This window comes from Bufo gargarizans, chromosome 2 (assembly GCF_014858855.1).
Source record: "Bufo gargarizans isolate SCDJY-AF-19 chromosome 2, ASM1485885v1, whole genome shotgun sequence".
Classification (NCBI taxonomy): domain Eukaryota; kingdom Metazoa; phylum Chordata; class Amphibia; order Anura; family Bufonidae; genus Bufo; species Bufo gargarizans.
The window spans coordinates 455,660,095-455,676,143 of NC_058081.1; the positions used below are offsets into that span (position 1 = coordinate 455,660,095).

Genomic DNA, 16,049 nt, shown 5'->3' on the forward strand with positions numbered 1-16,049 from the left:
TGTAGTTGAGGCAGCCTGTGTGTGTACTACTCCTAGTGTATGCTTTACTCCCCTCCCTGTTGTCGTGCTTCTGGTAAGTGTCACAGTGTGGTCACTGTGACATGGGCTGTTTGTGCTCTGGCATACTGGCTATGGTGGACGCCATGTATTCTGGTTGCCAGGGGAAACATCCAGTACTGTAGCCTATGCTTTCATATCTGTGTTTACGCAGGCCCCCCTCCCTGTTCGGTTTGTATGTGGTTAATTGTCTGGGTCTGGGTGTGGTCACTAGGTGCTCTTTATATACCTGTGTGCCTGGGTTTGGGGGTCAGTCTGTCTTCAGCCTTGCTGGGTGCAGGAGCTGTGCATCTGACCTTGGTGAGTCCATATGCCCTGTTTTTGTAGCCACCTTTTATGTCATCGAGGTCACCTGGTCTTCCTGCCTTGACTGGTTATCATTTCTGTGTCTATGTGTTAGGTCTCCCAGTCTAGATCTATGTCTTGTTAGTATTGTTCTGTTTCTGGTCTGCGACTGCCATGTGTCTTCCTGCATGGAGTCCAGATATTTTCTTCTTTTCCTGTACGGTTTGTCCGTGCCTTGTGTAGAGGTCTGTCTGTTCGGCCATGGACTAACTTCTCATGGGGAACAGGCATCTGCTTTTCCTGTCTTGTATGTCCGTGTTTTGTGCACAGCTCTGTCTGTTCGCCCATGGACAAACTACGCATGGGAAACAGGCATATGATTGTCCTGCCTATGCCTTTGTGAGAGGGCTCCGGGCTTATATGGAGGGAGGACATCTTGTCTGTATGAAGCTCTGCCTGTGACCGCTATGTGTCATTCTAAATGGGGTCCAGGCAGCTGCCTGTGTAATGGTTCCTCGTCAGAACATGACACAAAGATGATAAGAAAACACAAAACATCAATTATATATAATACTCAAACTATTAATACAATTACCTTGAAGATGATATGTAAGATTCAAACACTGAATAATAATTATGGTTTAACACAAAAAAATAAGATAATCACGAATGCAAAATCTCTAAAAGACCCATAACATTAATATTATGCACCATGATGTGTCAGTATAAACATTAGGCACCCTAAAGTAGAAGCCTGTATAATAAGTAAGGGGCATGTTCTCCCAAAACGTCGCGTGGAGGGGAGGAGGTGTGAACGATATCTGTCTCAGCGTCCCTCATGATGAACCATTTTATATATGAATGAAGTAAAGAAATAAAAGAAACATAAGGTTTTGTACAATATTGGCAAAATGAGTTAAAAAGAACACACAAGTCTACAAGGTTTAAAGACCATCAAGAAGAAGGTCACTGGTGCATTTACACAAGTTAAAGTAAAAATATACTGGAAGAATTATCAAACTGGTTTAGTCGCCTATAGCAACCAATCAGAGTCCACATTTATTTTTTATAGCTCTGGAAAATGAAAGGTTGAAATGATTGGTTGCTATGGGCAACTAAGCCAGTTCTGATTTATACCAGTTTGATAAATCTCTCCATGAAGTTCTAAAAAAAAGTAGTAAATCAATTTAGTCATATCATTTTACTTTTACTTTTTGCACTCAAAAGTCAATATGTTAGTACAGTATAATTTTACTACTTACATTGTTTGATTCATTCAAAAAATCCCCCTCACATGAGGCTCCTTGATACATATCCTTCAACTGAGGAACATTTAAAGGCTTCACAATGCTGAAATCATGTTGCTCTGGGGCTGGAGGCAAATGAGTTTGGTAACTCTGCCCCTGGCATCCTGGAGGAACCATCCTGACCTCCATGTATTTTAAGGTCCCATCTGTGTTCAGGTACAGAGCTGGCTGATACTGATCTGTGTAGAATTTGGATTGGGATCCACCAAGGAAACAGCAACTATTGGTATAATCATATCTGTCCTTTCTCAGACATCTCACCAATAATATCATGAAGGTAACAAGTGAGACTAAGCTGATGGCTACTAGAGATATGATTAAATACAATGTCATATCTGAAGGGGGTTTGGAATTTGTCAGGAAGTCCCCAGATTTTGGTCTTTCCACTATAACCTCATCTGCTATAGTGACAAGTACAGTCACTGTGGTGGATAATGGAGGAATCCCCTGATCACTGATGGAAATGACAAGTTTTTGCTCCATGTTCTCGATATCCTGTAATCCTCTCACAGTTCTCACCTCTCCTGTGTGTTTAGACACTTGAAACCATGAATGATTGATGGGGTCAATGAGGTTAAACACCAACCAGGCATTGTGACCCGAGTCCAAATCCACTGCAGACATTTTTGACACCAGATATCCAGAACTTAAAGACTTTAAAATCCTCTCTTGGACAATGAGGTCTTCAGAATGCTCTGGATAGAGCAGAGCGGGGGCATTGTCATTTGTATCCATAATGAAGATAAAGACAGCAATAGTGGAAGATAACTGTGGAGATCCTGAGTCTTCTACCTTTATAGTGATATGTAGAACCTGGATCTGCTCATAGTCAAAGGAACGCTGAGCATATATATTCCCATCAGTAGAATGAATGTAGACAAAGGAGGATACAGAGGAGCCATCAACCTGACTCTCCACTATGGAGTAAACCAGATCAGAATTAACCCCCTCATCTAGGTCAGTAGCAGATACTGTACATAGAAGAGTCCCTGGGTCACTGTTCTCCTGAATGAAAGCATTATAAGTAGACTGTGTGAAGACTGGAGCATTATCATTAATATCTGACACACCGAGAGTGACACTTGTTTTACTGTATAGAGGAGGAGATCCTAAATCAGAGGCTATCAGCTCTATAGTGTATTGGGAGGTTTCCTCTCTATCTAGATATCTATCTGTTACCAATGCATAGCGGTTTTTCATCTGTTTAATTGTAAAAGGCACATTTGGTGATAAGTTAAGTTGTATTTCTCCATTTTTCCCTGAATCCTTGTCTTTTACATTAATAAACCCTATAGTATCCCCAGATGGTGTGTTTTCTGGAATATTATTAGTCACAAAGGTAAATATAATTCCAGGAGGGTTGTCATTCATATCTTCTATTTCCACTTGAATTATAGAATTCCCCTCTAATTTGGGGAGTCCTTTGTCTACAGCCTTTATCGATAATTCATAATAGCTCTTTTCTTCAAAATCCAAAACTCCATTAATACAAATCTCTCCAGTTTGTTCATTTAGAGAAAATATCTCTCTGGCCGATTCAAATGTGTGTCCATCAAAATAATACTGAATTTCCCCATTTGCTCCATCATCCTGATCTGTTGCATTCAGTGTTACTATGACAGTTTTCAATGGCAGATTTTCCCTGATATTGACTTTATAAACTGACTGATTAAAGACTGGAGGATTATCATTAATATCTAATACAACTACTGTTATCCTGCAGGTCCCTGATCTGGCTGGTTCTCCTCCATCAATAGCTGTGAGAATCAGGTCATGTTCTTGCCTTTCTTCTCTATCTAAAACCTTTTCTAGTATGAGCTGAGGGATGAGCGTTCCGTCCTTACGAGTCTTCACAGACAGTGAGAAATAAGGATTTGTATTCAATGTATACTGATTGACACCATTCACACCAACATCTAAATCTTTAGCAATGTCTAAAGCAAACCGAGAACCAGGACTAGTAAACACTTCTGTGATTTCAATAATATGATTACTAGGTGAGAATATTGGAGAATTATCGTTAGTATCTCGAATTTCTATTTCCAGACTAAAAAGCTCCACAGGATTCTCAGCCACAACCTCTAACTGCAGTAAACAGCGGGAACTGGATCCACACAGGCTCTCCCTATCAATCCTATCCTTCACAGCCAACCCTCCATTTGCCTGATTTACAAGGAAATATTTTTGGTATTTTTCAGATCTCAGATGTATCCTGCGCTGAGAGAACTCTGCATGTTGTATTCTCAGATCCTGAGCTACATTTCCCACCAATGTCCCTGGATCAGACTCCTCAACAATAGAATAATGAAGCTGCCCATAGACCCAGCCCCAGCTACATAGGAAAAAGGAGCAGACTACTTGCCATTTCCAGCACTGACAAAAGCCTCTGATGTCCATATCTTAAATGAGTGTCTTGATATTTGATGTCATGTAGATCCTGTGTCATCCAAGCTGCATGAGGAATATGAATTTATATGTCCATATTCCCAAAATACAATCCAAGTGATGAAAATAAACACCCACAGGGCTCTCATCAGAGCTGCAGCTCTTCTTTGTGCGAGAGCAACGATGGGAGGGTGAATCACTGAGCCAGGGGGAGGAGAGCGCAAAGCTGATATCAGCATGTTCTCTAGTATAAGCTTTGTATTAAACTTGGAATACAAGGCTGCTCTCTTGTGGTAATATCTAAAAATTGCAGCTTTAAGAAGTCCAAATGTTCTGTCTCTCCCAGCAGATATCTTTATAGATTTTAGAAAATGCTTGAAAATATTCTAAATATTTTTTATAATACATTACCAAATACTTGACATATTTTACCATATATTTCCACTGTCACTAGCATTTGTGTACACATAATCAGTATGTTAATTGTTTCCACAAACTCAAAAAAATATATTACTCACTGATAATAGAAGCTGTTCTGCAACAATTACGCTTTTAGAGAAAGGATTGACCTAAAGGCAGTATGAAAAGTCATACTAAATTATTCACATATTACCAATGAGACCTGCAAAAATTAGAAGTGCTAACATTAGTTTAATTTATCCAGTTGTTTTTATTTTCAAAAAGTTGAAAAAAATATGATTGCTACCTATGTATAATGATAAAAAAAATAAAGGCTATGTACACCTTTGGATAATTTTTTTATTTTATTATTGCATTGTACTCATTTTGATCTAAATATAATTTTTTCAATTGGTCTATATTAAAAATGTTGAGCTGTTTTCCCTGCGCAGCTTTGAGTTTATCTAGTAGCAAGATCTGAATTTTCTCCTTATTTGTGATCTTTGATCTTATAAACATTCATCAAAGATGAGCTATTATCTTACTGATAAAAATGTGGCTTAAATAAGTGTTTATGACCTTTTATTAATTTAGAGATAAGGGTTATTAGATGATCAACACAAAGTGAAAGTGAAAGCACTATTGACACAGCTAGACAGTTAACATTTTGTGACAGAACGGCTCAATATTTTTAATAATAAAGACCAATTGAAAAAATTTGCTCAAAATGAGTAAAATGCAATCATAAAAAAAATTGCCCCTGAACATGTACAAAGCCTTTAAAAGAGTTGTTCCATTACCCTATTTAAATACATAAGTATCATAATCAGGTCCTTTGCCAGACAAACTTTGTGTTTAACAGGCTCAGCATAACCATATTTTACTTGATACTTATTTAGTTGCATGGATTTCATCAGGAGATTACTACCCATGCGAGGAAGATAAGATTTTCACCTCAGGCATCCACCTTCTTTAATTGTAGAGGAACATCATTTCACCAGAATGCAGTGCCTGTTAATAGTTCAATTTAACCCTTTCCAGCAAAAGTCAGTTTGGACCAAATGCCAAAACCCGTTTTCAAACCTGACATCTATCACTTTATCTGGTAATTAATTCTAGAACGCTTTTACTGATCTAAGCGGTTATAAGATTATTTACTCATGATGCCTCATACTAAATAATAGTGGTGATTTTGAGTCTTATGTTATGTTTTACCTTTAAGTATAAAAAAAACTAATTTACAGAAAATTTTGAAAAACTTTAAATTTCTTATATTTTAAGACAAATAGTGATTTCTCACAAATTAGTTATTCATTAACATTTCCCATATGTCTACTTATGTTGGCATCATTTTGTATATTTCATTTTATTTTTTAGTATGTTAGAAGGCTTCGAATTTTGGAAGCAATTTTTGAAATTGTTATGAATTTTTTTTTTTAAGTTATTTTGTGTCCGTCAAAGCACAGTTTTTGTTCTGGGTTGAAGTACAATTTCCCAACTTAGCAAATTCCTAAATTAGTGGTTTCTGCTGTATCAGGCCTACTTTAAATCTATCCATAAAAGGGTATATTAGATTCAAGGTGCTGATAGGGTCAGTCTCAATAACTTTACACACACGCTACTGTGAATTTCCAAGTCTAATTCTGTCTGTAAACATATACCTGTCACCCAGCGCCTAAATAATACGCCTCAAATTTATATTCAGCTAAATATGTGGTTATTGCTGTAGCTGGTCAAGTTATTTTGTGTCCGTCAAAGCACAGTTTTTGTTCTGGGTTGAAATACAATTCCCAACTTAGCAATTCTCTAAATTAGTGGTTTCTGCTGTATCAGGCCTACTTTAAATCTATCCCTAGAAGGGTATATTAGATTTAAGGTGCAGATATAGTCATTCTCAATAACTTCACACACACGCTACCGTGCAATTCCAAGTCTAATTCTGTCTGTAAACGTATACCTGTCACCCAGCGCCTAAATAATAGGCCTCAAATTTATATTCATCTAAATCTGTGGTTAATGCTGTGGCTGGTCAACTTATTTAGTGTCCGTCAAAGCACAGTTTTTGTTCTGGGTTGAAATACAATTCCCAACTTAGCAATTTCCTAAATTAGTGGTTTCTTCTGTATCAGACCTACTTTAAATCTATCCATAAAAGGGTATATTAGATTCAAGGTGCTGATAGGGTCATCCACAATAACTTCACACGCTACCGTGCATTTCCAAGTCTAATTCTGTCCGTAAACGTATACCTGTCATCCAGCGCCTGAATACTAGGCCTCAAATTTATATTCAGCTAAATCTGTCATTACTGCTGTGCCTTTATTACTGTAAGGCCTCATGCACACGACCGTTTTTTTTTTAAGGTCCGCAAAAACGGGATCCGTAGGTCCGTGATCCGTGACCGTTTTTTCGTCCGTGGGTCTTCCTTGTTTTTTGGAGGATCCACGGACATGAGAAATGAAAAAAAATCTAAGTCAAGTTTGCCATTGAAATGATAGGAAAAAACGGACACGGATCACGGACACGGATCACGGACGCGGATGACAATCTTGTGTGCATCCGTGATTTTTCACGGACCCATTGACTTGAATGGGTCAGTGAACCGTTGGCCGTGAAAAAAATAGGACAGGTCCTATTTTTTTCACGGCCAGGAAACACGGATCATGGATGCGGCTGCCAAACGGTGCATTTGAAAGTCAATGGGTCCGCGAAAAAAAACGGAAAACGGCACAACGGCCACGGATGCACACAACGGTCGTGTGCATGAAGGCTAATACGGTACCTAAATAGGTAGCCAGATAGTGTTAGGTGTCTGTAAAAAAAGGCCTGAATTTGAATTCAATACATTGGGCCAAATAATATTTTTCTTATTGTGGTGAATGGTAACAATGAAGAAAACATCTAGTAAGGGACGCGGACATGGTCGTGGTGGTGTTAGTGGACCCTCTGGTGCTGGGAGAGGACGTGGCCGTTCTGCCATAGCCACACATCCTAGTGTACCAACTACCTCAGGTCCCAGTAGCCACCATTATTTACAGCGATATTTGGTGGGGCCCAATGCCGTTCTAAGGATGGTAAGGCCTGAGCAGGTACAGGCATTAGTCAATTGGGTGGCCGACAGTGGATCCAGCACGTTCACATTATCTCCCACCCAGTCTTCTGCAGAAAGCGCACAGATGGCGCCTGAAAACCAAGCCCATCAGTCTGTCACATCACCCCCATGCATACCAGGGAAACTGTCTGAGCCTCAAGTTATGCAGCAGTCTCTTATGCTATTTGAAGACTCCGCTGGCAGGGTTTCCCAAGGGCATCCACCTAGCCCTTCCCCAGCGGTGGAAGACATAGAATGCACTGATGCACAACCACTTATGTTTCCTGATGATGACGACATGGGAATACCACCTCAGCACGTCTCTGATGATGACGAAACACAGATGCCAACTGCTGCGTCTTTCTGCAGTGTGCAGACTGAACAGGAGGTCAGGGATCAAGACTGGGTGGAAGACGATGCAGGGGACGATGAGGTCCTAGACCTTACATGGAATGAAGGTTGTGCCACTGACTTTAACAGTTCGGAGGAAGAGGCAGTGGTGAGACCGAGCCAACAGCGTAGCAAAAGAAGGAGCAGTGGGCAAAAGCAGAACACCCGCCGCCAAGAGACTCCGCCTGCTACTGACCGCCGCCATCTGGGACCGAGCACCCCAAAGGCAACTTCAAGGAGTTCCCTGGCATGGCACTTCTTCAAACAATGTGCTGATGACAAGACCCGAGTGGTTTGCACGCTGTGCTATCAGAGCCTGAAGCGAGGCATTAACGTTCTGAACCTTAGCACAACCTGCATGACCAGGCACCTGCATGCAAAGCATGAACTGCAGTGGAGTAAACACCTTAAAAACAAGGAAGTCACTCAGGCTCCCCCTGCTACCTCTTCTGCTGCTGCTGCCGCCTCGGCCTCTTCCTCCGCCTGTGGAGGAACATTGGCACCTGCCGCCCAGCAAACATAGGATGTACCACCAACACCACCACCTCCGTCACCAAGCATCTCAACCATGTCACACGGCAGCGTTCAGCTCTCCATCTCACAAACATTTGAGAGAAAGCGTAAATTCCCACCTAGCCGCCCTCGATCCCTGGCCATGAATGCCAGCATTTCTAAACTACTGGCCTATGAAATGGTGTCATTTAGGCTGGTGGACACAGTATGTTGTTCCCAGCCGGCACTACTTCTCCAAGAGAGCCGTGACTTCCCTGCACAACCAAGTATCCGATAAAATCAAGTGTGCACTGCGCAACGCCATCTGTGGCAAGGTCTACCTGACCACAGATATATCTCCCTAACTGCACACTGGGTAAATATAGTGGCGGCTGGGCCCCAGGCGGAGAGCTGTTTGGCGCACGTCCTTCCGCCGCCAAGGATCGCAGGGCAACATTCATTGCCTCCTGTTGCCTCCTCCTCCTACTCGGCTTCCTCCTCCTCTTCTTCCACCTGCTCATCCAGTCAGCCACACACCTTCACCACCAACTTCAGCACAGCCCGGGGTAAACGTCAGCAGGCCATTCTGAAACTCATATGTTTGGGGGACAGGCCCCACACCGCACAGGAGTTGTGGTGGGGTAAAGAACAACAGACCGATGAGTGGTTGCTGCCGGTGAGCCTCAAGCCCGGCTTGGTGGTGTGCGATAATGGGTGAAATCTCGTTGCAGCTCTGGGACTAGCCGGTTTGACACACATTCCTTGCCTGGCGCATGTGCTGAATTTGGTGGTGCAGAAGTTCATTCACAGCTACCCCGACATGTCAGAGCTGCTGCATAAAGTGCGGGCCGTCATTCACATCCTGCCGCCGCTCACCTGTCTGCGCTATAGCGTAACTTCGGCCTTCCCACTCACCGCCTCATATGCGACGTGCCCACCAGGTGGAACTCCACCTTGCACCTGGACAGACTGTGCGAGCAGCAGCAGGCCATAGTGGAGTTTCAGCTGCAGCACGCACGGGTCAGTCGCACTGCGGAACAGCACCACTTCACCACCAATGACTGAGCCTCCATGCGAGACCTGTGTGCCCTGTTGCGCTGTTTCGAGTACTCCACCAACATGGCCAGTGGCAATGACGCAGTTATCAGCGTTACAATACCACTTCTATGTCTCCTTGAGAAAACACTTAGGGTGATGATGGAAGAGGAGGTGGCCCAGGAGGAGGAGGAGGAGGAAGAGGGGTCATTTTTAGCACTTTCAGGCCAGTCTCTTCGAAGTGACACAGAGGGAGTTTTTTTGCAACAGCAGAGGCCAGGTACAAATGTAGCCAGCCAGGGCCCACTACTGGAGGACGAGGAGGACGAGGATGAGGTGGAGGAGGATGAGGATGAAGCATGGTCACAGCGGGGTGGCACCCAACGCAGCTCGGGCCCATCACTGGTGCGTGGCTGGGGGGCAATGCAGGACGATGACGATACGCCTCCCACAGAGGACAGCTTGTCCTTACCTCTGGGCAGCCTGGCACACATGAGCGACTACATGCTGCAGTGCCTGCGCAATGACAGCAGAGTTGCCAGCATTTTAACGTGTGCGGACTACTGGGTTGCCACCCTGCTGGATCCACGGTACAAAGACAATGTGCCCACCTTACTTCCTGCACTGGAGCGTGATAGGAAGATGCGCGAGTACAAGCGCACGTTGGTAGACGCGCTACTGAGAGCATTCCCAAATGTCACAGGGGAACAAGTGGAAGCCCAAGGCAGAGGAGGAGCAAGAGGTCGCCAAGGGAGCTGTGTCACGGCCAGCTCCTCTGAGGGCAGGGTTAGCATGGCAGAGATGTGGAAAAGTTTTGTCAACACGTCACAGCTAACTGCACCACCACCTGATACGCAACGTGTTAGCAGGAGGCAACATTTCACTAACATGGTGGAAAAGTACATGTGCACACCCCTCCACGTACTGACTAATGGTTCGGGCCCATTCAACTTCTGGGTCTCTAAATTGTCCACGTGGCCAGAGCTAGCCTTTTATGCCTTGGAGGTGCTGGCCTGCCCGGCGGCCAGCATTTTGTCTGAACGTGTATTCAGCACGGCAGGGGGCGTCATTACAGACACATGCAGCCGCCTGTCTACAGCCAATGTGGACAAGCTGACGTTCATAAAAATGAACCAGGCATGGATCCCACAGGACCTGTCCATCCCTTGTGCACATTAGACATTAACTACCTGCCCTTAACCATATATTATTGTACTCCAGGGCACTTCCTCATTCAATCCTATTTTTATTTTCATTTTACCATTATATTGCGGGGCAACCCAAAGTTGAATGAACCTCTCCTCTGTCTGGGTGCCGGGGCCTAAATATATGACAATGGACTGTTCCAATGTTGGGTGACATGAAGCATGATTCTCTGCTATGACATGAAGACTGATTCTCTGCTGACATGAAGCCAGATTCTCTGTTACGGGACCTCTCTCCTCTGCCTGGGTTCCTGGGCCTAAATATATGACAATGGACTGTTCCAGTGTTGGGTGACGTAAAGCATGATTCTCTGCTATGACATGCAGACTGATTCTCTGCTGACATGAAGCCAGATTCTCTGTTACGAGACCTCTCTCCTCTGCCTGGGTGCCTGGGTGCCTGGGCCTAAATATATGACAATGGACTGTTCCAGTGTTGGGTGACGTGAAGCATGATTCTCTGCTATGACATGAAGACTGATTCTCTGCTGACATGAAGCCAGATTCTCTGTTACGGGACCTCTCTCCTCTGCCTGGGTGCCTGGGCCTAAATATCTGACAATGGACTGTTCCAGTGTTGGGTGACGTGAAGCATGATTCTCTGCTATGACATGAAGACTGATTCTCTGCTGACATGAAGCCATATTCTCTGTTAAGGGGACCTCTCTCCTCTGCCTGGATGCCGGGGCCTAAATATCTGACAATGGACTGTTCCAGTGTTCGGTGACGTGAAGCCTGATTCTCTGCTATGACATGAATACTGATTCTCTGCTGACATGAAGCCAGATTCTCTGTTAAGGGACCTCTCTCCTCTGCCTGGGTGCCGGGGCCTAAATATATGACAATGGACTGTTCCAGTTTTGGCTGACATGAAGCCTGATTCTCTGCTATGACATGAAGACTGATTCTCCTCTGTCTGGGTGCCGGGGCCTAAAAATATCTGACAGTGGCCTATTCCAGTGTTGGGTGACGTGAAGCATGATTTTCTGCTATGACATAAAGACTGATTCTCTGCTGACATGAAGCCTGAATCTCTGTTATGGGACCTCTCTCCTCTGCCTGGGTGCCGGGGCCTAAATATATGACAATGCACTGTTACAGTGGTGGGTGACGTGAAGCCAGATTCTCTGCTATGGGACCTCTCTCCAATTGATATTGGTTAATTTTTATTTATTTTATTTTTATTCATTTCCCTATGCACATTTGTTTGCAGGGGATTTACCTACATGTTGCTGCCTTTTGCAGCCCTCTAGCCCTTTCCTGGGCTGTTTTACAGCCTTTTTAGTGCCGAAAAGTTTGGGTCCCCATTGACTTCAATGGGGTTCGGGACGAAGTTCGGGTCGGGTTCGGCCGAACTTCTCGAACCCGAACAACCAGGTGTTCGCTCAACTCTAGTCCTGACCTCAACCCAATTGAGATGCTGTGGCATGACCTCAAGAAAGCGATTCACACCAGATATCCCAAGAATTTTGCTGAACGGAAACAGTTCTGTAAAGAGGAATGGTCAAGAATTACTTCTGACCGTTGTGCACGTCTGATCTGCAACTACAGGAAACGTTTTCGTTGAAGTTATTGCTGCCAAAGGAGGTTCAACCAGTTATTAAATCCAAGGGCTCACATATAGGGATGAGCGAACTCGAACTGTATAGTTCGGGTTCGTACCGAATTTTGGGGTGTCCGTGACACGGACCCGAACCCGGACATTTTCGTAAAAGTCCGGGTTCGGGTTCGGTGTTCGTCGCTTTCTTGGCGCTTTTGTGACGCTTTCTTGGCGCTTTTTGAAAGGCTGCAAAGCAGCCAATCAACAAGCGTCATACTACTTGCCCCAAGAGGCCATCACAGCCATGCCTACTATTGGCATGGCTGTGATTGGCCAGAGCACCATGTGACCCAGCCTCTATTTAAGCTGGAGTCACATAGCGCCGCCCGTCACTCTGCTCTGATTAGCGTAGGGAGAGGTTGCGGCTGCGACAGTAGGGCGAGATTAGGCAGATTAACTCCTCCAAAGGACTTGATTAACTGATCGATCTGCAGCTGTGGATCATTGAGCTGCTGATCCTCAATTGCTCACTGTTTTTAGGCTGCCCAGACCGTTTGTCAGTCACATTTTTCTGGGGTGATCGGCGGCCATTTTGTGTCTTGTGGTGCGCCAGCACAAGCTGCGACCAAGTGCATTTAACCCTCAATGGTGTGGTTGTTTTTTGGCTAAAGCCTACATCAGGGTGAAGCTGTCACACCAAGTGCATTTAACCAGCAATAGTCTGTTCATTTTTTGGCCATATACAAAATCAGGGGCAAGCTGCGCCTGTCACCAAGTGCATTTAACCCTCAATGGTGTGGTTGTTTTTTGGCTAAAGCCTACATCAGGGTGAAGCTGTCACACCAAGTGCATTTAACCAGCAATAGTCTGTTCATTTTTTGGCCATATACAAAATCAGGGGCAAGCTGCGCCTGTCACCAAGTGCATTTAACCCTCAATGGTGTGGTTGTTTTTTGGCTAAAGCCTACATCAGGGTGAAGCTGTCACACCAAGTGCATTTAACCAGCAATAGTCTGTTCATTTTTTGGCCATATACAAAATCAGGGGCAAGCTGCGCCTGTCACCAAGTGCATTTAACCCTCAATGGTGTGGTTGTTTTTTGGCTAAAGCCTACATCAGGGTGAAGCTGTCACACCAAGTGCATTTAACCAGCAATAGTCTGTTCATTTTTTGGCCATATACAAAATCAGGGGCAAGCTGCGCCTGTCACCAAGTGCATTTAACCCTCAATGGTGTGGTTGTTTTCTGGCTAAAGCCTACATCAGGGTGAAGCTGTCACACCAAGTGCATTTAACCAGCAATAGTCTGTTTATTTTTTGGCCATATACTACATCAGGGGCAAGCTGCGCCCGTCACCAAGTGCATTTAACCCTCAGTAGTGTGGTTGGTCAAGCTGTGACACCAAGTGCATTTAACCAGCAATAGTCTGTTCATTTTTTGGCCATATACAAAATCAGGGGCAAGCTGCGCCTGTCACCAAGTGCATTTAACCCTCAATGGTGTGGTTGTTTTCTGGCTAAAGCCTACATCAGGGTGAAGCTGTCACACCAAGTGCATTTAACCAGCAATAGTCTGTTTATTTTTTGGCCATATACTACATCAGGGGCAAGCTGCGCCCGTCACCAAGTGCATTTAACCCTCAGTAGTGTGGTTGGTCAAGCTGTGACACCAAGTGCATTTAACCAGCAATAGTCTGTTCATTTTTTGGCCATATACTACATCAGGGGCAAGCTGCGCCCGTCACCAAGTGCATTTAACCCTCAGTAGTGTGGTTGGTCAAGCTGTGACACCAAGTGCATTTAACCAGCAATAGTCTGTTCATTTTTTGGCCATATACTACATCAGGGGCAAGCTGCGCCCGTCACCAAGTGCATTTAACCAGCAATAGTGTGGTTATTTTTTGGCCATATCCCAGTCTAATTCTGTCACTAAATCCATACCGGTCACCCAGCGCCTAAATACTAGGCCTCAAATTTATATCCCGCTAAATCTCTCGTTACCGCTGTCCTGTTGTAGCTGGGAAAGTTATTTAGTGTCCGTCAAAGCACATTTTTTGTTCTGGGTTGAAGTACAATTCCCAATTTAGCAATTTCATAATTTAGTGGTTTCTGCTATATCAGAGCTATTTGAAATCTATCCCTAAAAGGGTATATAATATTCAAGGTGCACATTGGGTCATTCAGAATAACTTCACACACACCCGCTACTGTGTATTTTCAAGTCTAATTCTGTCACTAAACCCATACCTGTCACCCAGCGCCTAAATACTAGGCCTCAAATTTATATCCTGCTAAATCTCTCGTTACCGCTGTACTGTTGTTGCTGGGCAAGATATTTAGTGTCCGTCAAAGCACATTTTTTGTTCTGGGTTGAAATACAATTCCCAATTTAGCAATTTCATAATTTAGTGGTTCCTGCTATATCAGAGCTATTTGAAATCTATCCCAAAAAGGGTATATAATATTCAAGGTGCACATAGGGTCATTCAGAATAACTTCACACACACGCTTCTGTGCATTTCCAAGTCTAATTCTGTCACTAAATCCATACCGGTCACCCAGCGCCTAAATACTAGGCCTCAAATTTATATCCCGCTAAATCTCTCGTTACCGCTGTCCTGTTGTAGCTGGGAAAGTTATTTAGTGTCCGTCAAAGCACATTTTTTGTTCTGGGTTGAAGTACAATTCCCAATTTAGCAATTTCATAATTTAGTGGTTTCTGCTATATCAGAGCTATTTGAAATCTATCCCTAAAAGGGTATATAATATTCAAGGTGCACATTGGGTCATTCAGAATAACTTCACACACACCCGCTACTGTGTATTTTCAAGTCTAATTCTGTCACTAAACCCATACCTGTCACCCAGCGCCTAAATACTAGGCCTCAAATTTATATCCTGCTAAATCTCTCGTTACCGCTGTACTGTTGTTGCTGGGCAAGATATTTAGTGTCCGTCAAAGCACATTTTTTGTTCTGGGTTGAAATACAATTCCCAATTTAGCAATTTCATAATTTAGTGGTTCCTGCTATATCAGAGCTATTTGAAATCTATCCCAAAAAGGGTATATAATATTCAAGGTGCACATAGGGTCATTCAGAATAACTTCACACACACCCGCTACTGTGTATTTTCAAGTCTAATTCTGTCACTAAACCCATACCTGTCACCCAGCGCCTAAATACTAGGCCTCAAATTTATATCCTGCTAAATCTCTCGTTACCGCTGTACTGTTGTTGCTGGGCAAGATATTTAGTGTCCGTCAAAGCACATTTTTTGTTCTGGGTTGAAGTACAATTCCCAATTTAGCAATTTCATAATTTAGTGGTTTCTGCTATATCAGAGCTATTTGAAATCTATCCCTAAAAGGGTATATAATATTCAAGGTGCACATTGGGTCATTCAGAATAACTTCACACACACCCGCTACTGTGTATTTTCAAGTCTAATTCTGTCACTAAACCCATACCTGTCACCCAGCGCCTAAATACTAGGCCTCAAATTTATATCCTGCTAAATCTCTCGTTACCGCTGTACTGTTGTTGCTGGGCAAGATATTTAGTGTCCGTCAAAGCACATTTTTTGTTCTGGGTTGAAATACAATTCCCAATTTAGCAATTTCATAATTTAGTGGTTCCTGCTATATCAGAGCTATTTGAAATCTATCCCAAAAAGGGTATATAATATTCAAGGTGCACATAGGGTCATTCAGAATAACTTCACACACACGCTTCTGTGCATTTCCAAGTCTAATTCTGTCACTAAATCCATACCGGTCACCCAGCGCCTAAATACTAGGCCTCAAATTTATATCCCGCTGAATTTGAATACAATACATTGGGCCAAATAATATATTTGTTGTTG

The 16,049-nt window shown here is 43.5% G+C and overlaps 1 protein-coding gene and 1 pseudogene across 5 annotated transcripts in view; both read right to left on the reverse strand.

Annotated features, from left to right (window-relative positions):
- LOC122928287 (protocadherin gamma-C5-like) overlaps positions 1-16,049 on the reverse strand; it is a 369,082-nt gene that overhangs the window by 285,179 nt on the left and 67,854 nt on the right. The window contains exon 1 of one of the 5 annotated variants that reach the window (XM_044280976.1): positions 1,605-4,144. The exons of the other annotated variants lie outside the window; for them this stretch is intronic. Within the exon in view, the coding sequence (XP_044136911.1) occupies positions 1,605-4,046 (2,442 nt within the window). The 5' untranslated portion in view covers positions 4,047-4,144. Of the gene's footprint in view, positions 1-1,604; positions 4,145-16,049 lie in introns of those variants that run through there. 5 annotated transcript variants of the gene reach the window in all.
- The window catches only part of LOC122926009, a 401,881-nt pseudogene that overhangs the window by 274,185 nt on the left and 111,647 nt on the right, over positions 1-16,049 (reverse strand).